This window comes from Mobula hypostoma, chromosome 4 (assembly GCF_963921235.1).
Source record: "Mobula hypostoma chromosome 4, sMobHyp1.1, whole genome shotgun sequence".
Lineage (NCBI taxonomy): Eukaryota > Metazoa > Chordata > Chondrichthyes > Myliobatiformes > Myliobatidae > Mobula > Mobula hypostoma.
Window position 1 is genome coordinate 33,126,583 of NC_086100.1, and position 24,624 is coordinate 33,151,206.

The 24,624-nt window shown below is 42.2% G+C and overlaps 1 protein-coding gene across 1 annotated transcript in view; it reads left to right on the forward strand.

Moving 5' to 3' along the window:
- Positions 1 to 24,624, forward strand: part of daw1 (dynein assembly factor with WDR repeat domains 1) — a 71,198-nt gene that overhangs the window by 38,774 nt on the left and 7,800 nt on the right. The window contains exons 9-11 of the mRNA XM_063044841.1: positions 1,062 to 1,164; positions 3,451 to 3,565; positions 16,334 to 16,410. Coding sequence (XP_062900911.1) covers positions 1,062 to 1,164; positions 3,451 to 3,565; positions 16,334 to 16,410 — 295 coding nt within the window. The remainder of the gene's footprint in view (positions 1 to 1,061; positions 1,165 to 3,450; positions 3,566 to 16,333; positions 16,411 to 24,624) is intronic.

The following is a 24,624-nucleotide window of genomic DNA, read 5'->3' on the forward strand; positions in this document are numbered from 1 at the left end:
ATAATATGTGGATTGATTGATATTTGAAATCTCATCAAGTAGCTCTGGAAAAATACACTGAGTGCCTATACAGCATTCACAATATTCCAGTTGTGTAAAGAGTAGAATTGATCAAATATACCATGGCTTTACAAATCTATACATCATTTGCTGTCTTTTCTATATTTCAGCAATGATTAAACTTCAATGCTTTCGTAAAAATGTTACGAAGCTATGAAAAACACTTTAGAACTGTATGTTCTTTATTTCTGAACATGAAATGAACTACTGTTCAAATCATAGCCTTGGAGATTTTAAAGCACTCTTAGATATATATTAAAGTGGTTTTGTATGGTAGGTCCCTTGTCAGATGTGTGTGATATTCTGTAAAACCATTGTTCCATGCACACAAGGCCCAAAGTGTTGTATGAATTAGAAGAAGCCTTATATACTAAATCTCACACAAAGACCTCCTTGTGCTTGAATTCCTTCCATTGAGGAGGGGGTAATGTGAAGTAAGTAAATACAGCAGTGGCTTTTTGGTTGAAAGTGCAATATTACGAATGGAAGTTGTTGTATAGAGAGAATGAATCGCAGGTGCTGAGAGATAACCATGTGTGGATATTAGAGAAGAGTCAGGAAAATTGATCAGGGAGAGAATTAGGCTTAAGTGTTGGGATGAGCGTGAATAGAGGGGTTGGTGCTCTAGAACCTAGGCTCTCAGAAGGAAGGATGATGAGCAGAGCCTACCTGGAAAATGTCAAGACAGCTTGGACCGACTGAAAATACCAGATAAGTTCATGCTTCTTCTAAATAATCCCATAGAAGGCATCTGGTTAAAGAGTGGTTAGTATGTGATGCTTGCACCAGTTAGCGGCTGTATAAGTGAGAAATAATTTCTACGCAATATTCTGGATTTTCTTCACCTACCTAGAAATGGAAGAGAATGAACTCTTATTTGTACTTCATTCTCAAGTCCAAATGTAGGAGCAGTTGGAAAATAAACTTTGTTTGCATAATAGTTGGAAATATGAACTTGTTATTTTTGATTTTTAATTATTTTTAATTTTGTTGTCCATTAGGAGAATGCATACCTTGATTGGGCATCGAGGAGAGATCAGCAGTGCACAGTTTAATTGGGACTGTTCACTCATCGCTACTGGATCAATGGACAAAACTTGCACAGTGAGTTTTACACTAAATTATGCCATCATACTGTATAAATTTCTGTAGCCTTTAAATAATTAGAAATGCAGGCTTCAATCAGACTGGAATTTCAGAGTGAAATAGCTCAATATTAACATTATTTGTCACTGCTGTTCTGGAAGATAGCTTTTTATTAAATTGCTTGCTTTTATTTTATATTTCATCTGGCCTCAATTTTAAAATTAAGAAATGAAATTGAAAATGGAAGTCTAGCTATATAACTTCGAGAAATGTGAGCATTGCCAATGTCTTAATTTTTGGCTCCTGTTGTCTAATGGGGTTATAATTTTATTTCTAGCCTGTAAGGGGCAGAAGTTGCAAAGCAAGTCATTTACTAAGACATTGGTAGGAATATTCTTGCTATTGAGATTTTACTATTTTAATATTTAAAATTGTATTTAGACAAGGTAATGAACAGACAATTCCACAATTTAGTTTCAGCATCATTATTTGAAAACACATCTCCAGCTCCACCTCAGTGCTACCTATTAAGGATCCTCCATATGGGCATATTTTTGACACTCTTCTCCCACATTTACGAATGAATAAGCAGATATTATTTCCCAATAATAAATACTTGACTTTGATTCTCAAACCAATTCCATTCTTTTGTTAATGACTCTCCCAAATGACAGAAACATAGAAAACCTACAGCACAATACAGTGCCCACAATGCCGAGCATGTACTTACTTTAGAAATTACCTAAGGGGTTACCCATAGCCCTCTATCTTTCTAAGCTCCATGTACCTATCGAGGAATCTCGTAAAAGACCCTATCGCTTCCACCTCCACCACCACTGCTGGCAGCCCATTCCACGCACTCACCATTCTCTGTGTAAAGAAACTTACCCCTGACATCTCCTTTGTACCTGCTTCCAAGCACCTTAAAACTGTGCCCTCTTGTGCTAGCCATTTCAGTCCTGGGAAAAAGCCTCTGACTATCCACCTAATCAATGCCTCTCATCATCTTATACACCTCTATCAGGTCACCTCTCATCCTCCGCCGCTCCAAGGAGAAAAGGCCGAGTTCACTCAACCTATTCTCATAAGGCATACTCCCCAATCCAGGCAGCATCCTTGTACGATGGGTGATTTGTAAGTTTGTGGCTTAAGGTAGAAGGAGATGAGTTATACAGCTCTCGTTACATGCACATGCAGATCAACTCTTTGAGTGATTATGCAGAAAGTTAGAAGTTAATAACTTATCTCATTCTACCTTAGGTCACGAACTTATCAATTACCCCGATGAGTTATTAACTTCAAACTTTCTGCATAATCACTCAAAGAGTTGATCTGCATGTGCATGTAACAAGAGTTGTATAACTCATCTCCCTCTACCTTAGGCCACAAACTTATCAATCACCTCTGCTGTGAACACTTTCTGGAGGTCCAAGGTCCGTATGCTCCACGATTGCTGGACTAAGTGTGTAAATGTAGGAGGGGACTATGTTGAAAAATAAATGTGCTAGGTTTTCTGAAATTGATTCCTTCTACCTTAGGCCACGAACTTATCAATCACCCCTCGTATATCTCCTCTGTACCCTTTCTATAGTTTCCACATCCTTCCTGTAGTGAGGTGACCAGAACTGTGCACTGTGCTCCCAGGGGTGTTTGACTAGGGTCCTATATAGCTGTAACATTACCTCTTGGCTCTTAAAATCAATCCCACAGTTGATGAAGGCCAATGCACTGTATACTTTCTTAACCACAGAGTCAACCTGTGCAGCAGCTTTGAGTGTCCTATGGACTCAGACCCCAAGATTCCTCTGATCCTCTGCACTGCCAAGTGTCTTACACTTGATGATTGAACTACATATATTCTCTTCATTACCAAGATAGTCTTCATCCATCTCCATAATATTGCCCACCTGCATACCTGTCTCAGCTTATCTTTTACTGCAATCCTCACACATCTACGGACTTGGTTATTTTCCTACCTCTGCAAACTTGAGCTTGTTCACATTTATCTTAACTAGCATAAAAGCTTATGTACCCAATTATCTCTGATAGCTTCCTGTTATTGAGTTTTTTTTAGTGTCATTTTGCCTTTATTTCAATAAAGAACTCTTTAAAAAATGAATTAATTTGACTTGCTTAAATTGATGTGTTTTACTATTTATTGTTATGTTTATTAATTAGTGTTGCGTTTTGTTATGTTATGATTGCACTGCCCCTGAGAAACGCTGTCTCATTCTGCCCTACAGAGCTGATGTATGGTTAGAATGACCATAAAGTTTTTTGAATCTTTGAATCTTTGAATTCCAGATGTGGGATGCAGTTAGTGGGAAGTGTGTAGCAACTTTGTCTGGGCATGAAGATGAAGTACTTGATGTTTGCTTTGATTACACAGGACAGCTTATAGCAACTGCATCGGCTGATGGTAGGTTTACTGGCAGTCCGTAAAAAGGACTATTTGTGTACAGTGCCTTTTCTGTCCCTGCTGCATGTCCCCATGTTTGTAGGACTTTCCCCACTTTTAATAAAAATGCTCTCAAGTATACTCAATTATTATAATAGCAGCTGTTAAAAACATTCTTTTATTACATTTGAATTAATTTCTCCTTTACAAAGATTTTAACATATGCCTCAGGACATTCATTAATCAAATGATCAATATAACTTCAAGTGGTTCTGTTGTACTGAGTTGACACCTTGGTCAATGAGCAGAATCAATGAGTGATGACGCATCCTTTGATTCTTCCAGATATAACATGCAGTCAGTCTACATTAATGGTTTTGCATCATTGGTACTTCAACATAGTAAATTTATGTGGAGTCAGCGAATAAGAGGTTATTTTACTAAAGAAATGTAGAGAAGTATTTTAGAAAGCAAACAGGATAATGCAAAAGGATAGACAAGAAGGTAAGAGAGGTAGGGTAACACTCTTATTTAAGAGGGAGATCAGGGAGATAGTGAGAGGCAATATAAGGTCCAAGAGCAGAACGTTGAATCCATCTTGGTAGCGATTAGGAGTAGTAAAGGGAGAAAAAAGTCTGGTGGGAGCTGTCTGTAGGCCACCAAATAATATTGCAGAGGCACAGGCAATAAATCAAAAAATATCTAATGTATGTAAGAATAATGACTGTTATCATGGGGCTTTAACTTGCATATAGATTGGACAAATCAAGTTGGTTGAGGCAGTCTTGTGGAAGACTTCACAGAATCCATCCAAGAGTTGCCTAGCGTAGACTGGGAGCATAGGCTATATGGTGGGACAATTGAGGAATGTTGGAAGACCTTCAAAGAGATATTTCACAGCATTCAAAAAAAAGTATATTCCATTTAAAATCAAGGACAGTAAGGATGGAGAAAGCCTAGGGAGGATGTATTATGAAAGTAAATTACTCAAAATATAAGAATGGATGGTAAAAGTTTTCATCATTATATAAAGTGGAAAAGGATGGCTAAAGTGAACATAGGTCCTCTGGAAGATGAGAAAGGGGAATTAATATTGGGTAATACAGAAATATCAGAAGTTTTGAGCAACTATTTTTTGTTGGTCTTCCCAATGGAGGATGATAAAGAGAGATGTTATGGATGTAATGGAAGGTGAGGACCTCAGTACAGTTGCTATCAAAAAAGAGTAGTGTTGAATAAATTAGTGGGCCTAAACGTAGGCAAGACCCCTGGTCCTGATGGAATTCAGTACCTGACGGTACTGAAAAAATGGCAGAAGTTATAGCAGGGGCATTAATGATAATTTCAGAAAATTCTCTTGTCTCTTAGGCAGGTCCCAGCAGGTTGGATTACAGCAAATATCATGCCACAGTTTAAAAAAAAGATCTACGCAAAGGGCAGGTAACCATAGGCCAGTTAGCTTACCATCTGCTCTAGGAAACTGCTTGAAATTATTACAAAGGAAGAAATAACGAGATATCTAAATCGAAGTGGTTCCATCAGGCAGACACAGCATGGATTCAGGAAGCAACACACATCAAAGTTGCTGGTGAATGCAGCAGGCCAGGCAGCATCTCTAGGAAGAGGTACAGTCAACGTTTCAGGCCGAGACCCTTCGTCAGGTCTAACTGAAGGAAGAGTTAGTAAGAGATTTGAAAGTGGGAGGGGGAGGGGGAGATCCAAAATGATAGGAGAAGACAGGGGGGGGGAGGGATGGAGCCAAGAGCTGGACAGGTGATTGGCAAAGGGGATATGAGAGGATCATGGGACAGGAGGTCCGGGGAGAAAGACAAGGGGGGGGGAACCCAGAGGATGGGCAAGGGGTATAGTCAGAGGGACAGAGGGAGAAAAAAAACGCAGACTGGGAGACCGTTTTGCTGAACACCTACGCTCTGTCTGCCAGAGAAAGCAGGATCTCCCAGTGGCCACACATTTTAATTCCACATCTCATTCCCATTCTGACATTTCTATCCACGGCCTCCTCTACTGTAAAGTTGAAGCCACACTCAGGTTGGAGGAACAACACCTTATATTCCGTCTGGGTAGCCTCCAACCTGATGGCATGAACATCGACTTCTCTAACTTCCGCTAATGCCCCACCTCCCTCTCATACCCCATCCGTTATTTATTTTTATACACACATTCTTTCTCTCTCTCCTTTTTCTCCCTCTGTCCCTCTAACTATACCCCTTGCCCATCCTCTGGGTTCCCGCCCCCACCCCCCGTCTTTCTCCCCGGACCTCCTGTCCCATGATCCTCTCGTATCCCTTTTGCCTATCACCTGTCCAGCTCTTGGCTCCATCCCTTCCCCTCCTGTCTTTTCCTATCATTTTGGATCTCCCCTCCCCCTCCCACTTTGAAATCTCTTACTAACTCTTCCTTCAGTTAGTCCTGACGAAGGGTCTCGGCCTGAAACGTCGACTGTACCTCTTCCTAGAGATGCTGCCTGGCCTGCTGCATTCACCAGCAACTTTGACATGTGTTGCTTGAATTTCCAGCATCTGCAGAATTCCTGTTGTTTATGGATTCAGGAAGGACAGTTTGTTTGACAAACTTACTGGATTTCTTTGAGGATATAATGAACGCAGTGGACAGAAGGGAACAGGTGGATGCCGTATACTTGGATTTCCAGATGGCTTTTGATGAGGTGCTGCATAAAAGACTTATCCATAAGATAAAGATGCATAGATAAGAGAAAATCTACAGATGCTGGAAATCCAAGCAACACACAAAATGCTGGAGTAAGTCAGCAGGCCAGGCAGCATCTCTTGGAAGAGGTACGGTCGACGCTTCAGGCCGAGACCCTTCGTCAGGACTAACTGAAGGAAGAGTTAGTAAGAGATTTCAAAGTGGGAGGTGGAGGGGGTCTGGTAGAAGGAATACAATGATGGTAAATATGAGGTCATCCACTTTCAAGGAAAATTACAGTATCAGATTATTATTTAAATGGTGAAAGATTGTAGCATGCTGTTGTATAGAGGGACTTAGGAATGCTTGTGCATGAATCACAAAAATGTTGATTTGAAGATATCACGTTACCAAGAAGGCAAATGGTATGTTGGCCTTCATTGTTAGAGAGCTTGAATTTAAGAGCAGGGACATTGTGATGCAACTGTGTAGAGTACTGGTGAGACTGCACCTAGATTACTGTGTGCAGTTCTGGTCTCCTAACTGGAGAAAATATATACTGTACAGTACTAGCTTTGGAGACGTGGCAGAGTAGGTTCACCAGGCTGATTCTGGTGATGAGGAGTTAGCCTATGAGGCTATATTGAATCACTTTCGACTATACTGCCTGGAATTCAGAAGAATGAGAGGAGGTCTTATAAAAACATATTAAATTATGAAAGGGATAGGTAAGATAGAGGCAGGAAAGTTGTTTTCACTGGTAAGAGGACATAGCTTCAAGATTTTGGGGAGTAGATTTAGGATGGAGATGAGGAGGAGCTACTTTCCCCAGAGAGTAGAAAATCCATCGACTCCTCTGCCCAGGAACGCAGCAGAGGCCACCTCATTAAATATATTTAAACCACAGCAGGGGAATTGAAGATTATGGGAAAAAGCAGGTAGGCCGGGCTGAGTCTATGGCTTATTGAATGGCCTACTCCTTGTATTTCTTATATTCTTGTGGACTAAAGAACTTGCTTTTTCTTAGTGTCTGCTCATAAGAACATTTCATTAAGTGGAATCAAATAAATAGTTCACTAATCCCTTTATTGGAGCTGAAGTGATTTTGACCTTGTACACTCTGAAGCATAGTATTTTCACTTATTTCCCATAAAAACTTTTAATGTGATAATATAACAAGCTTTAGTAATGGCAGGAATTAGTGAAGAAAAGGGTTTTTGCATATAAGATGTATAATTCTAGTCCATTAGGCATGATGACTTCAGTTTTGTGCACAATAGAATTTCACAGCTGGTGTACCTAATCCAAAATAAGTACAAACTCTGCATGCCACGTTGTTTTAAAGTTCAAAGTAAATTTATTATCAAGGAAAATATATGTCACCATATACTGTGCAGCCCTGGTGAGTCACTTTCTTGTGGGCATACTCAGTGAATTCAAGAACCATAGTAGAATCAATGAAGGACTGTACCCAAGAAAGTGAACACACAACCAATGTGGAAAAGACAATCAACTGTGCAAATATAAAAGGAAAAAAAGAAGTAATTATAAATAAATAAATAAACAATAAATATCCAGAACATGAGATAAAGGGTTCTTGAAAGTGAGACAATAGATGGTGGGAACAATTCAGTGATGATGCAAGTGAAGTTGAGTGAAGTTATCTCACTGGTTCAAGAACCTGATGGTTGAAGGGTAATAACTGTTCTTGAATCTGGTGGTGTGTGTAATATTGATGTGACTCAGACACCACTGTAGATTGAACAACCACATTTATTCAACAGACTTCCATTTTTTTACTTCTGTACGTCCTGATGTCATACGCATTCTGATGCTACGAATACTTACACAATACATTACATCCCCCTTCTCAAGATCTTTTTTTCTTTTTACAACACTGTGAATTACTAAAGCAATGCCTCTAGCTATGCCCTCCTTACAGTGCAACAACCATGACATAAACTAAAAAAAAACTTAACTTGTACTGTATTCTGCAATGTATCTTATAATACTAACATCAGTGCATTGTCTTTTACTAACATAGACTAATAAACCTTTTATTTCACACCTTGGAACTTATAACATATGTGACTTTGCCTCAAACTGTGTGAGATTGTATGTATGTCTGTCATAGTAGCTCTTTTGCTTTATTTGCTTGTACTTTGCTTGTCATGTACTTGAGCATTACCTTCAGGAGTCAGTAGAGTTGTGGATGTTGGCAGTTTGGACTTCAGATGACGTCCCGTCAACAGGTGCACAGGACAGAACCCCCCACCCTCAATCGGTGTGTTGTGGTATTCAAGCAGAGCAATGCAAGGGTCACCGTTGCTCTATGTGCCTTCTTGAGCATGTTCTTGACAGTTTGTACAGTTCTCTCTGCTTGTCCATTAGACTGAGCGTGCTCTGGACTGGAAGTAACATGTTGAAATTCCCAGCTTTCTGAGAACCCTCTGAACTCGCCACTGGCATATTGTGGACCATTGTCACTCACGACAATATCTGGAACACCATGTCTTGTGAATGTCGATTTCATTGCGGTAATGACACCTCGACTGGACGTGTCACTTAACTTGGTGATCTCCGGATATTTTGAATAGTAGTCCACACAAAGCAGATATTCTGTACCATTGTAGTGAAAGAGATCTGTGCCAATCTTCTCCCATGGTCTTCCTGGTAGTGGGTGGGAAGCAGAGGCTCTCTTGGATTGTTGTTTTTGTTTTCATTACAGACAGCACACTGAGACACAATGTCCTCTATCTGAGTTGACATACCTAGCCAATAGAGAATGTCCCTTGCTCTATCTTTACATTTCACTATCCCCGGGCGTGACTCATGAATTCTGTTGAGCATTTCCTGTCTCATTTGGTTTGGTACGATGAGTTTTGCCGTTTTGAACATTAGTCCTGATGCATAGCTGATTTCCTCTTTAAATGTCCAGTATTTCTGCATTTCCTTTGGAACATCTTTTCTTTCTAAGAGAGTTGTGAAAGCGCACCTGAAGGCTTTGTGTGTCAATGCAAGGAGCATTCGTAACAAGGTGGATGAATTAAAAGTGCAGATTGTTATTAATGAATATGATATAGTTGGGATCACAGAGACACGGCTCCAGGGTGACCAAGGATGGGAGCTCAACATTCAGGGATATTCAATATTCAGGAGGGATAGACATGAAAGAAAAGGAGGTGGGGTGGCGTTGTTGGTTAGAGAGGAGATTAACGCAATAGAAAGGAAGAACATAAGCCGGGAAGATGTGGAATCGATATGGGTAGAGCTGCATAACACTAAAGGGCAGAAAAACGCTGGGGGGAGTTGTGTACAGGCCACCTAACAGTAGTAGTGAGGTTGGGGATGGTATTAAACAGGAAATTAGAAATGTGTGCAATAAAGGAACAGCAGTTATAATGGGTGACTTCAATCTACATGTAGATTGGGTGAACCAAATTGATAAGGGTGCTGAGGAAGCGGATTTCTTGGAATGTATGCGGGATGGTTTTTTGAACCAACATGTCGAGGAACCAACTAGAGAGCAGGCTATTCTGGACTGGGTATTGAGCAATGAGGAAGGGTTAATTAGCAATCTTGTCGTGAGAGGCCCCTTGGGTAAGAGTGACCATAATATGGTGGAAGTCTTCATTAAGATGGAGAGTGACATAGTTAATTCAGAAACAGAGGTTCTGAACTTAAAGAAGGGTAACTTTGAAGGTATGAGACGTGAGTTAGCTAAGATAGACTGGCAAATGACACTTAAAGGGTTGACGGTGGATATGCAATGGCAAGCATTTAAAGATCGCATGGATGAACTACAACAATTGTTCATCACAGTTTGGCAAAAGAATAAATCAAGGAAGGTAGTGCACCCGTGGCTGACAAGGGAAATTAGGGATAGTATCAATTCAAAGATGAAGCATACAAATTAGCCAGAAAAAGTGGCTCACCTGAGGACTGGGAGAAATTCAGAGTTCAGCAGAGGAGGACAAAGGGCTTAATTAGGAAGGGGAAAAAACATTATGAGAGAAAACTGGCAAGGAACATAAAAACTGACTGTAAAAGCTTTTATAGATATGTGAAAAGAACAAGATTGGTTAAGACAAATGTAGGTCCCCTACAGACAGAAACAGGTGAATTGATTATGGGGAGCAAGGACATGGCAGACCAATTGAATAATTAGTTCGGTTCTGTCTTCACTAAGGAGGACATAAATAATCTTCCGGAAATAGTAGGGGACAGAGAGTCCAGTAAGATGGAGGAACTGAGGGAAATACATGTTAGTAGGGAAGTGGTGTTAGGTAAATTGAAGGCCTTAAAGGCAGATAAATCCCCAGGGCCAGATGGTCTGCATCCCAGAGTGCTTAAGGAAGTAGCTCAAGAAATAGTGGATGCATTAGTGATAATTTTTCAAAACTCTTTAGATTCTGGACTAATTCCTGAGGATTGGAGGGTGGCTAATGTAACCCCACTTTTTAAAAAAGGAGGGAGAGAGAAACCAGGGAATTATAGACCGGTTAGCCTAACATCGGTGGTGGGGAAACTGCTAGAGTCAATTATCAAAGATGTGATAACAGCACATTTGGAAAGCGGTGAAATCATCGGACAAAGTCAGCATGGACTTGTGAAAGGAAAATCATGTCTGACGAATCTCATAGAATTTTTTGAGGATGTAACTAGTAGAGTGGATAGGGGAGAACCAGCGGATGTGGTATATTTGGATTTTCAAAAGGCTTTTGACAAGGTCCCACACAGGAGATTAGTGTGCAAACTTAAAGCACACGGTATTGGGGGTAAGGTATTGATGTGGATAGAGAGTTGGTTAGCAGACAGGAAGCAAAGAGTGGGAATAAATGGGACCTTTTCAGAATGGCAGGCAGTGACTAGTGGGGTACCGCAAGGCTCAGTGCTGGGACCCCAGTTGTTTACAATATATATTAATGACTTAGATGAGGGAATTAACTGCAGCATCTCCAAGTTTGTGGATGACACGAAGCTGGGCGGCAGTGTTAGCTGTGAGGAGGATGCTAAGAGGATGCAGGGTGACTTGGATAGGTTAGGTAAGTGGGCAAATTCATGGCAGATGCAATTTAATGTGGATAAATGTGAAGTTATCCACTTTGGTGGCAAAAACAGGAAAACAGATTATTATCTGAATGGTGGCCGATTAGGAAAAGGGGAGGTGCAACGAGACCTGGGTGTCATTATACACCAGTCATTGAAAGTGGGCATGCAGGTACAGCAGGTGGTGAAAAAGGTGAATGGTATGCTGGCATATATAGCAAGAGGATTCGAGTACAGGAGCAGGGAGGTACTACTGCAGTTGTACAAGGCCTTGGTGAGACCACACCTGGAGTATTGTGTGCAGATCTGGTCCCCTAATCTGAGGAAAGACATCCTTGCCATGGAGGGAGTACAAAGAAGGTTCACCAGATTGATTCCTGGGATGGCAGGACTTTCATATGATGAAAGATTGGATGAACTAGGCTTATACTCGTTGGAATTTAGAAGATTGAGGGGGTATCTGATTGAAACGTATAAAATCCTAAAGGGATTGGACAGGCTAGATGTAGGAAGATTGTTCCCAATGTTGGGGAAGTCCAGAACGAGGGATCACAGTTTGAGGATAAAGGGGAAGCCTTTTAGGACCGAGATGAGGAAAAACTTCTTCACACAGAGAGTGGTGAATCTGTGGAATTCTCTGCCACAGGAAACAGTTGAGGCCAGTTCATTGGCTATATTTAAGAGAGAGTTAGATATGGCCCTTGTGGCTAAAGGGATCAGGGGGTATGGAGGGAAGGCTGGTGCAGGGTTCTGAGTTGGATGATCAGCCATGATCATACTGAATGGCGGTGCAGGCTCGAAGGGCCGAATGGCCTACTCCTGCACCTATTTTCTATGTTTCTATGTTTCTGCTGGCCATCCATTCATTGTTATGTCAATTAGCATTTGCATTTCAGGATCATCTGCAGTCGCTTTCCTGAACATGTTCAACTTCTCCTCAGAGATGGGTAGCTGAGGTGTAACCCAGTTGACCTCCAGCTCTCCTCCTAGCAACTCTTCCTTTTGATCATCCTGTGGAGCTGGCATTATCCTACACTTGTCAGTTTTCACAGTTTTTATTTTGTGCACTTCAATCTCTTCACTGAGCACTTTAACCTGACTTGAAGTGATCTCGCTGGCACGGCAAAATTCAATTGCCTTTTCTAATGTAAGATCCACCTCTCTCAATAGCCTGCCTCTCACTTGATTATCTCGTATGCCGCATACAATTCTGTCATGTATTAAAGAATCATGCAGTTGTCCGAACTTAGTCTTTTACCTTGTTCTTCAAATCCGTTACATAGGCATCTATGGTCTCTATTGGTCCTTGAGCTCTCGTGAAAAACATGTGCTGGATATACGGTAGGTTTTTTGTCGGCTCACAGTAATCTTGAAACTTTTTCTTCAACACTTCAATTTTATCTTGCTCATCATCTTGGAAGACAAACGTGTTGCAAACCTTTATTGCCTCTTCTCCCGCTACGTGCAGAAATGTAGCACGCTGCACTTTCTCCGTCTTTTCAGCTAGGCCGCTAGCGGTGCAAAACAGCTCAAACTTCTGGATCCATATTTTCCAGTTCTCAGCAAGATTACCTTGTAGGCTTAAACTTGACAGTGGCTGTAACTGTGACATCTTTTATGTGTCTTCTCTTCCTTTTTTTATGTGATTTCTTCTGACACCATGTAATATTGATGTGACTTGGACACTGCTGTAGATTGAACAACTGTAGTTTATTCAACAGACTTCCATTTATTTACTTCTCTACGTCCTGACGTCATACGCGCTCTGACGCTACGAGTACTCACACAATACATTACAGTGTGAGGCCTGAGGCTCCTGTACCTTCTTCCTGATGGCAGCAGTAAGAGTGCATGACCTGGGCATTGGGTGTCCCTGATGATGGTGCTGCTTCCCTGCAGCAGTGCTCCATGTAGATGTGCTCAATGCTGGGGTTAAAACACCTTTTCAGTTTTGCATACTGAATATGTACTTTTGATACTCTATTCTTTTCTGTGCAACCTGATCCAAACAATGCCAGATTTTAAGCAGGGTCAGGATGAAAGCAATGGTTCTCTAATTCCTGCTGGGATTACACGTCTAGGAAATTAAGGGATGATTTGATTTAAAGGCTTTCGATATAAAGTAAAGATCACCTTGATGTTCATTAATTAGCAGAACTGTTTTCTGGTTATTTAGGACACATGTTATTATTGAAAATTTACAAACTTTTCAAGAGTGAAGTTATAAAAGAATTGCTCAAACAAAAATAATGTCAGAAGATGATAAATTCTTTCTGATAACTGTTGATGCTGGCCACTTGTTTATATTGAAAGCTCAGATTGATCTCTGTTTTCGGGGTACTGAGGAAAATGGGACATGGTCCAATTTGCACATCGGCTGTGATCTTATGTCACAATAGAACAGGTTCATGTTCCTGAAACACATATTTTGAACTAGTGATAAAGATATTGCCAGCCAGCAAATTCAACATGATAAGTTTCAGAATAACTGTATAGGATTTAATTTTTTAACTTTTGTTTAGAGATGCAGCATAGTAACGGGCTCTTCCAGCCCACTGAGCCCGTGCCGTCCAGTTACACCCAGGTAAGCAATTAACCTACTAACCTGTATGGCTTTGGAATATGGGAGGAAACCGGAGCACCCGTAGGAAGTCCACATGGTCATGGGGATAACACATAAACTCCTTACACACGGTATTGGGAATTGAACCCGGGTCACTGGCGCTGTAGTAGTGTTACACTAACTGCTTGGCTACTGTGCTGTCCCAAGTGCCCTTTACCACTTGAGTAGGTAAATGGTAGAATTATGTGATGAATGGAACAATGTATTTATATAAATATCATATTAGTTAACTGAAAATTAATAAAAACAAAATTGTAGCTGCTGGAAATAAGAATAAAGAAACATAAGATGCTGGAAATACTTTACAGAGGCCAGGCCAGCCCAGGCAATGAAAAGAGAAGCATTAATGTTTCTGGTCCAGGGTAGTGAAGATTTTTAAATCTGGTGTTAATTGATTCTCTATCCGTAGATGCAGTCTGTTCTGCTGAGCATTTTCTGCATTTAAAAAAAAGTCTGATCAGCTCCCTAGAATTATGTAAGTCAAATGAAGAATAACCAATATGCAATATAGATGGCCCAAGCAGCATTAACTGTTAATGCATTTTAATTTTCACTTGAATTATATCACTTAATTATTTAAATAGTCTATAAAAAGTGATTTAATTATTCAGAATTTAATAACCCTATTAAAAAAGTAAATCATTATTTAAATATTTTAGTTTACGAGGTGTATGTAGCTTTGTGAATTTAACTATTATGTCACACCAAGTTTCATTGCTTTTGATATTATGAAGTTGTCGCTGAAGATTATTTGAAGAATAATTAAGAGATCTTTGAGAGGATTACAACAAACCTGACTACACTTCAAAAAAGTTCTTCATTGGTTTAAGGGGAATTAATATATCTTCAGATTGTGATACCTCCACATGAACGTATGTCTAACTTTCTTTCATTTAGAAGCTCTTACATCCACAGTGATGAAGTGTTTTAAGAGTTTGGTGATGAACATATCAACTCCTCCCTGAGAAGCGACTTGTATCCGCTCCAATTTGCCTACTGGCGCAACAGGCCTCACTCAACATCTGGACAGGAAGGATGTATACATCAGGATGCTCTTTATCAACTACAGCTTTGCATTCAATACCATCATCCCATCAAAAATAATCAATAAGCTTCAAGATCTTGACCTTAAAACCTCCTGTGCAATTAGATCCTCAATTTCCTCACAGTCAGTTCAGATTGGCAACCACATCTCCACCATCTCCATCAACACAGGTGTATCACAATGCTGTGTGCTTAGGGCCCCCCCCCCCCCCCGCCGTTCTACTCGTTTTGCGGTTATGACTGTGTGGCTAAGCACAGCTCCAAAACATATTCAAGTCTGGTGATGACATCAGTGTCTTAGGCTGAATCAAAGCTGGTGACAAATCAGAATATGAGAGGGAGATTGAAAACCTAGCTGAGTTGTGCCACAACACTAACCACTTAGATTATTGACTTCAGGAGGAGATAACCAGAGGTCGTGAGCCATTCTTTATTGAAGGATCAGAGGTGGAGAGGGTCAGCAACTTTAAATTTCTTAGTGTTAGCATTTTGGAGGACCAGTCTTAGGCCCAACACATAAATTCAGTTATAAGAAAACAAGGCAGCACCTCTACTTCCTTAGCAGTTTGCAAAGATTCAGCATGACATCTAAAAGTTTGACAAACTTCTATAGATGTGGGGTGGCGCATATATTGGCTGGCTGCATCACAGCCTGGTATGGAAACACTCATGACCTTAAATGGAAAATCCTACACACAGTAGTATATGCAGCCAGTCCATCATGGATAAAGCCCTGCCACCATTGAGCACATCTACACAGAGTATTGCTGCAGGAAAGCTTCATCCATCATCAGGGACCCCCACCACCTAGTTCATGCTGTCTTCTCACTGCTGCCATCAGGAAGAAGGTACAGGAGCCTCAGAACTCGCATCACCAGGTTCAGGAACAGTTATTACCCCTCAACCATCAGGCTCTTGGAACAAAGGAGATAACTTTACTTGCTCCATCATTGAAATGTTCCTGCAACCTATGGACTCACTTTCAAGGACTCTTCATCTCATATTCTTGATATTTATTGCTTGTTTATTTATTTATTATTATTTCTTTCTTTTGTATTTGCAGTTTGTTGTCTTTTGAATACCCAAGATGGAGTGGTATTTTATTGATTCTATTATGGATTTATTGGGTATGCCCACAAGAAAATTAATCTCAGGATAGTATATGATGACATATGTACTTTGATAATAAATTTACTTTGAGCTTTGAACATGTTGATAATTGCTTTGTGTCAGTTGCCCATCTGAAACCAGGATCAGGAAGCGTTCGTTCCCTGATAGATTCCAAGTGTTGAGACTTTTTCAAGCCGTTTCTTGCATCCATTTGTGGGAAGGTCTTATGTCTTCACTGAGATTGTTTTCTGTGTTTATGCCAAAAATGGTAATTTTTTTTCATTATTTGCTTGAAGGCACTGCAAGAGTTTATAGTGCAGCCAGCCGCAAGTGTATGCTGAAGTTAAAGGGTCATGAAGGAGAAATATCAAAGGTAAGTGTAGAAAAGTGTTGCAAGTGTTTTAGAAAAGAGAATGACTACACTAAAGGTTACATTTATGTAGGGATTTAGTTGAAGTTGAGTATAATGCAGGAATAAATTTAGCAGATCATTTACTGTGGGCACTGCTTAGTAACCACAGTATGCCTGTCTATTGTGGGATACATAAAATGGTCTTTACTTCATTACTAATCAGTCCTCCTCTTTCAACTCTTCCGTGAATACATTGATAACTGTGTTGATATTATTTCCCGCACTCATACAGAACTTAAAAATATCGTTTTTTTTTTGCCTATTACCTCCCTGCTCTCACATATACCTGATTGATTGTTGACTCTCCACAGCAGTGTCATTAAGTCATAAAGTCAGACAGTACTACAGCACAGGTACTATCCCTTCTAGTCCATGCTTACCTGCTCTTCTGCTTAGTCCCATCTTCCTGTGCCTAGACCATAGCCATCTATACCCCTCCCATCCAAACCAGCATCTACCACGTACATTGGCAGCTAGTTCCATACACACGCCACCCCTGAGTTTCCCCTCAGATTTTTCTTAAATATTTCGCCTTTCACCCTGAACCTATGACCTCTACTGCCAGTCTCACCTGACCTGAGGGGAAAAAAGCCTGCATACATTCACCCTGTATAACCTCCTCATAATCTTGTTTACCTCTGTAAGATCTCCCCTCATTCTCCTGCACTCCGGGGAATAAAGTTCTAACTGGTCAACCTTTCCCTATAACTCAAGTCCCCAAGTCCCAGCAGCATCCTTTTAAAATGTTGGTCCATGGTCTCCTCTTCTGCTATGATGAGCCCACTCTCAGGTTGGAGGAACAATACCTCACTCATATTCCATATACGTAGCCTCCAAACTGATGGCATGGACATTGATTTCTCCTTCAGTTAATTTTTATCTCTTTTTTTTTCTCATCCCCTCTGTCTCCCCTCCATTTCAATCCTGACTCTGGCCTCTTATCTCTTCTCCTCACCTGCCTAGCACCTCCCCCATTTCCCCTCCTTCTTATCTTTCTCCCAATGTCCACTCTTCTGTCCTATCAGATTTCTCTTCCTCCAACCCTTTACCATTCCCATCCACCTGGCTTCACCTATCACCTTCTACTTTGAGTTCCTCCTCTCTCCCCTTTTTTTTTAATGTCAATGTAAACAACATCCGCCACCTTTTCTTCATCAACCCACTTGGTAGCCCTCTAGAAAAGCTCTATAAGATTAGTTAGACATTCTTTGTTCCTGAATCATGCTGACAGGATTCTCAACAGCACCTCCTGTGTATCTGTTCTCACTCCTTCTTCTCCCAGCCAGAACAAGAATGTTTCCCTTTGTCCCCACCTTTTACCCCACCAGCTTCCATATTTGATGGGCAGTCATCCGTAACTTTTGCCACCTTCAGTGGGATTCCAATAGCAGACATGCCTTTATCTCCATTTCACTTTCACACTTTCCTTTGTGATGCCATGGTCCTATGAATATCTTCCAAGTAGTCTCCAGAAATGCAATACCTGCCTGTTTATCTCTTCCCTTCTCAGTATCTAGGGACCCAAACAACCCTTAACACAACAGATTCTGCAGATGCTGCAAATCCAGAAAAGCATATACAAATGCTGGCAGAAATGCACAGGTCTGACAACATCTTTGAAAATGAATAAACTGTTGACATTTCCTGAATTCTGATGCTGTGCTTCTCTTTTTTTATACTTCGTTCAAGTTTATTGTCATCTGATTGTACATATATACAATCAAACGAAACAAAGTTCCGACAGACCATGGTGCTACCCACAAAAGATATATCACATAATGAGGCTCTCCGTTGTTTGGAGACAACCATGGATGTTGCATCCTAGCTGCCTACATGATACATAAGCCAGTATGCAAGCCAAGGCAGTATGATATAGAGAGCAGGATGTTGCCCATGCAGCAGGCTACCCCTCTCTGCGCAGATGATGAATCCTAAGGAATGGCAAAACTGATTCAGTTTTACGCCAGTGGTGTTGCAGAGGTTGACTGTCAGCATTGAACTCAATGTAGAACTGTTTCAGGAACTCCAGCTCTTGATTTTTCCTTGGGGTTTACACTGTAAGCCTTCCCCATGAGTGGGTTTAGCCGCAAGGCAGTGGAGGTTTGAGATCAAAGTTTTCCTTCTCCTAGGTGAGCTGCCAACCATGGCTAATGAGCCCTACCTGCCTGAAGTATACTGCACATAGCACATAAAATAAAATGCTAACACAAATAAGCTTTGACTATCCTCACTAAATGATACAGCCAGACAGGACACACTAAATGGTGCTCCTGTAGAAAATAGTTAGAATGGGGGTGGGGAGCCCTGCACTTCCTCAGAAAGTATAGATGCTGCTGTGCCTTCCTGACTAATGAGGAGGGGTTTTAGGTCCAGGTTAAGTGCACACCAAGGAACTTTGTTCTCTTCATTCTCCCCGTAGCAGAGTTATTAATGTGCAATGGAGAGTGGTCGACCTGCACCCTCCTGAAGTCCACAATCATCTCTCTTGTCTTGTCCAAGTTGAGACTCAGGTTGTGGGGCACCAGTGTAAGTAATTATCATCTTGACAACCTTGATCCAGGCTCTGTCAGAGACATTACGCCTGTTCTTCCATTTCTCCCCATCTTCCAAGTTTTCTCAGTTTTCTAGCTCTGATGAATGACCCTTGATTTGAAACATCAGCATTATTTCATATCTCCCTCTCCCTCAATTGTATTGGTGCTAAATTTTCCATTTTTGTTTTAGATTTATTGCATCTGCAATGCTCTTTGATCCAAGTACATAAAACATAGAATAGTACAGAACAGTACAGGCCCTTTGGCCCACAATGTTGTGCCTACCCTTAAACCCTGCCACCCATATACCCCCCCACCTTAAATTCCTCCACGTACCTGTCTAGTAGTCTCTTAAATTTCACTAGTGTATCTGCCTCCACCACTGACTCAGGCATTGCATTCCACGCACCAACCACTCTCTGAGTGAAAAACATTCCTCTAATATCCCTCTTGAACTTCCCACCCCTTACCTTAAAGCCATGTCCTCTTGTGTTGAGCAGTGGTGCCCTGGGGAAGAGGCGCTGGCTGTCCACTCTATCTATTCCTCTTAATATCTTGAATACCTCTATCATGTCTCCTCTCATCCTCCTCCTCTCCAAAGAGTAAAGCCCTAGCTCCCTTAATCTCTGATCATAATGCATACTCTCTAAACCAGGCAATATCCTGATAAATCTCCTCTAAACCCTTTCCAATGCTTCCACATCCTTCCTATACTGAGGCGACCAGAACAGGACACAGTACACCAAGTGTGGCCTAACCAGAGTTTTATAGAACTGCATCATTACCTCGCAACTCTTAAACTCTATCCCTCAACTTAAGAAAGCTAACACCCCATAAGCCTTCTTAACTAACCTATCTACCAGTGAGACAGCTTTCAGAGATCTATGTACCTGTACCCCCAGATCTCTCTGCTCCTCCACACTACCAAGTATCCTGCCATTTATTTTGTACTCTGCCTTGGAGTTTGTCCTTCCAAATTGTACCACCTCACACTTCTCCGGGTTGAACTCCATCTGCCACTATCAGCCCACTTCTGCATCCTATCAATGTCTCTCTGCAATCTTCGCTATACTATCCTATACTATCCACAACACCACCAACCTTTGTGTCGTCTGCAAACTTGCCAACCCACCCTTCTACCCCCACATCCAGGTCTTCAGTAAAAATCACGAAAGTAGAGGACCCAGAACCAATCCTTGTGGGACACCACTGGTCACAACCCTCCAGTCCGAATGTACTCCCTCCACCATGGCCCTCTGCCTTCTGCAGGCAAGCCAATTCTGAATCCACCTGGCCAAACTTCCCTGGATCCCATGCCTTCTGACTTTCTGAATAAGCCTACCGTGTGGAAACTTGTCAAATGCCTTACTGAAATCCACATAGATCACATCCACTGCATTACCCTTATCTATGTGCCTGGTCACCTCCTCAAAGAACTCCATCAGGCTTGTTAGACACGATCTGCCCTTCACAAAGCCATGCTGACTGTCCCTGATCAGACCATGATTCTCTAAATGCCCAGAGATCCTATCCCTAAGAATCTTTTCCAACTGCTTTCCCACCATAGATGTAAGGCTCACTGGTCTATAATTACCCGGACTATCCCTACTACCTTTTTTGAACAAGGGGACAACATTTGCCTCCCTCCAGTCCTCCGGTACCATTACCATGGACAACGAGGACATAGAGATCCTAGCCAGAGGCTTAGCAATCATTTCCCTAGCCTCATGGAGCAGCCTGGGGAATATTCCGACAGGCCCCGGGGACTTATTCGTCCTAATGTATTTTAACAACTCCAACATCTCCTCTCCCTTAATATCAACATGCTGCAGAACATCAACCTCACTCATATTGTCCTCACCGTCATCATGTTCCCTCTCATTGATGAATACCGAAGAGAAGTATTCACTGAGGATCTCGCTCACTTCCACAGCCTCCAGGCACATTTTCCCACCTTTATCTCAAATCGGTCCTACCTTTACTCCTGTCATCCTTTTGTTCTTCACATAATTGAAGAATGCCTTGAGGTTTTCCTTTACCCTACTTGCCAAGGCCTTTTCCAAGGGGGAAAGCGAAGGTGAGCAGACAGGTAGTGCAGAGCACCCCTGTAGCCGTTCCCCTGAATAATAAGTTTACCGTCCTGGATACTGTTGGCGGGGACGACCGACCAGGTGTGAGCCACGGTGGCAGGGCCTCCGGCACTGAGTCTGACCCTGTGGTGCAGAAGGGTAGGACGGAGAAGAGGAGAGCTGTCATCATTGGAGACTCTATAGTCAAGGGAGCAGACAGGAGATTTTGTGGACGTGAGAAGGACACCCGCATGGTTTGTTGCCTCCTGGGTGCCAGGGTCCAGGATGTCTCTGACAGGGTGCACGACATCCTGGTACGAGAGGGAAAGCAACCAGAAGTCGTGATACATGTTGGGACCAATGACATAGGCAGGAAGAGGGATGAGGTCCTAAAGTGTGAGTTTCGGGAACTAGGCAGAAGGCTAAAGAACAGGACCTCAAGGGTGACGTTCTCAGGATTGCTGCCAGTGCTACGTGACAGTGATGATAAGAATTGGAGGAGATGGCAGTTGAATGCGTGGCTGAGGAGTTGGTGCAGGGAGCAGGGTTTTAGATTTTTAGATCGTTGGGATCTCTTCTGGGGAAGGTGGGATCTGTACAGATTGGATGGGTTGCATCTGAACGCGAGGGGGAGCAATATCCTTGCAGGTAGGTTTGCTAGCATGGTTCGGGAGGGTTTGAACTAATTTGCGAGGGGGATGGGACCCAGAGCGATAGGGCAGTGAAAGAAGTGCATGGAGTAAAGCCAGATCTAACATACAGAGAGGCTTTGAGGAAAGAGAAGCAGAATAAACGGTGTAAAGACAGTAAGGTAGAAGGGCTGAAATGTGTGTACCTCAATGCAAGAAGCATCAGGAATAAAGGTGATGAACTGAGAGCTTGGATACATACATGGAATTATGATGTAGTGGCCATTACAGAGACTTGGCTGGCACCAGGGCAGGAATGGATTCTCAATATTCCTGGATTTCAGTGCTTTAAAAGGGATAGAGAGGGCGGAAAAAGGGGAGGAGGGGTGGTCAGGGATACTATTACAGCTACAGAAAGGGTGGGTAATGTAGCAGGATCCTCTTTTGAGTCAATATGAGTGGAAGTCAGGAACAGGAAGGGAGCAGTTACTCTACTGGGGGTATTCTATAGGCCCCCTGGTAGAGGAGCAGATTGGGAGGCAGATTTTGGAAAGGTGCAAAAATAACAGGGTTGTTATCATGGGTGACTTTAACTTCCCTAATATTGATTGGCACCTGATTAGTTCCAAGGGTTTAGAAGGGGCAGAGTTTGTTAAGTGTGTCCAGGATGGATTCCTGTCGCAGTATGTGGACAGGCCGACCGGGGGAATGCCATACTAGATCTAGTACTAGGTAATGAGCCGGGTCAGGTCACAGATCTCTCAGTGGGTGAGCATCTGGGGGACAGTGACCACCGCTCCCTGGACTTAAGCATTATCATGGAAAAGGATAGAATCAGAGAGGACAGGAAAATTATTAATTGGGGAAAGGCAAATTATGAGGCTATAAGGCTGGAACTTGCGGGTGTGAATTGGGTTGATGTTTTTGCAGGGAAATGTAGTATGGACATGTGGTTGATATTTAGAGATCTCTTGCAGGACGCAAGGGATAAATTTGTCCCGGTGAGGAAGATAAAGAATAGTAGGGTGAAGGAACCATGGGTGACAAGTGAGGTGGAAAATCTAGTCAGGTGGAAGAAGGCAGCATACATGAGGTTTAGGAAGCAAGGATCAGATGGGTCTATTGAGGAATATAGGGAAGCAAGAAAGCTTAAGAAGGGGCTGAGAAGAGCAAGAAGGGGGCATGAGAAGGCCTTGGCGAGTAGGATAAAGGAAAACCCCAAGGCATTCTTCAATTATGTGAAGAAAAAAAGGATGACAGGAGTGAAAGTAGGACCGATTAGAGATAAAGGTGGGAAGATGTGCCTGGAGGCTGTGGAAGTGAGTGAGGTCCTCAATGAATACTTCTCTTCGGTATTCACCGATGAGAGGGAACTTGATGATGGTGAGGACAATATGAGTGAGGTTGATGTTTTGGAGCATGTTGATATTAAGGGAGAGGAGGTGTTGGAGTTGTTAAAATACATTAAGACAGATAAGTCCCCGGGACCTGACGCAATATTCCCCAGGCTGCTCCACGAGGCGAGAAAAGAGATTGCTGAGCCTCTGGCTAGGATCTTTATGTCTTCGTTGTCGACGGGAATGGTAGCGGAGGATTGGAGGGAGGCGAATGTTGTCCCCTTGTTCAAAAAAGGTAGTAAGGATAGTCCGGGTAATTATAGAGCAGTGAGCCTTACGTCTGTGGTGGGAAAGCTGTTGGAAAAGATTCTTAGAGCTAGGATCTATAGACATTTAGAGAATCATGGTCTGATCAGGGACAGTCAGCATGGCTTTGTGAAGGGCAGATCATGTCTAACAAGCCTGATAGAGTTCTTTGAGGAGGTGACCAGGCATATAGATGAGGGTAGTGCAGTGGATGTGATCTATTTGGATTTTAGCAAGGTATTTGACAAGGTTCCACACAGTAGGCTTATTCAGAAAGTCAGAAGGCATGGGACCCAGGGAAGTTTGGCCAGGTGGATTCAGAATTGGCTTGCCTGCAGAAGGCAGAGGGTGGTGGTGGAGGGAGTACATTCAGATTGGAGGATTGTGACTAGTGGTGTCCCACAAGGATCTGTTCTGGGACCTCTACTTTTCGTGATTTTTATTAATGAGCTGGATGTGGGGGTAGAAGGGTGGTTTGGCAAGTTTGCAGACGACACAAAGGTTGGTGGTGTTGTAGATAGTGTAGAGGATTGTCAAAGATTGCAGAGAGACATTGATAGGATGCAGAAGTGGGCTGAGAAGTGGCAGATGGAGTTCAACCCGGAGATGTGTGAGGTGGTACACTTTGGAAGGACAAAATCCAAGGCAGAGTACAAAGTAAATGGCAGGATACTTGGTCGTTTGGAGGAGCAGAGGGATCTGGGGGTACATGTCTACAGATCCCTGAAAGTTGCCTCACAGGTGGATAGGGTAGTTAAGAAAGCTTATGGGGTGTTAGCTTTCATAAGTCGAGGCTCTATAAAACTCTGGTTAGGCCACACTTCGAGTACTATGTCCAGTTCTGGTTACCTCACTATAGGAAGGATGTGGAAGCATTGGAAAGGGTGCAGAGGAGATTTACCAGGATGCTGCCCGGTTTAGAAAGTATGCATTATGATCAGTGATTAAGGGAGCTAGGGCTTTACTCTTTGGAGAGAAGGAGGATGAGAGGAGACATGATAGAGGTGTACAAGATAATAAGAGGAATAGATAGAGTGAATAGCCAGCGCTTCTTCCCCAGGGCACCACTGCTCAATACAAGGGGACATGGCTTTAAGGTAAGGGGTGGGAAGTTCAAGGGGGATATTAGAGGAAGGTTTTTTACTCAGAGAGTGGTTGGTGCATGGAATGCACTGCCTGAGTCAGTGGTGGAGGCAAATACACTAGTGAAGTTTAAAAGACTACTAGACAGGTATATGGAGGAATTTAAGGTGGGGGCTTATATGGGAGGCAGGGTTTGAGGGTCGGCACAACATTGTGG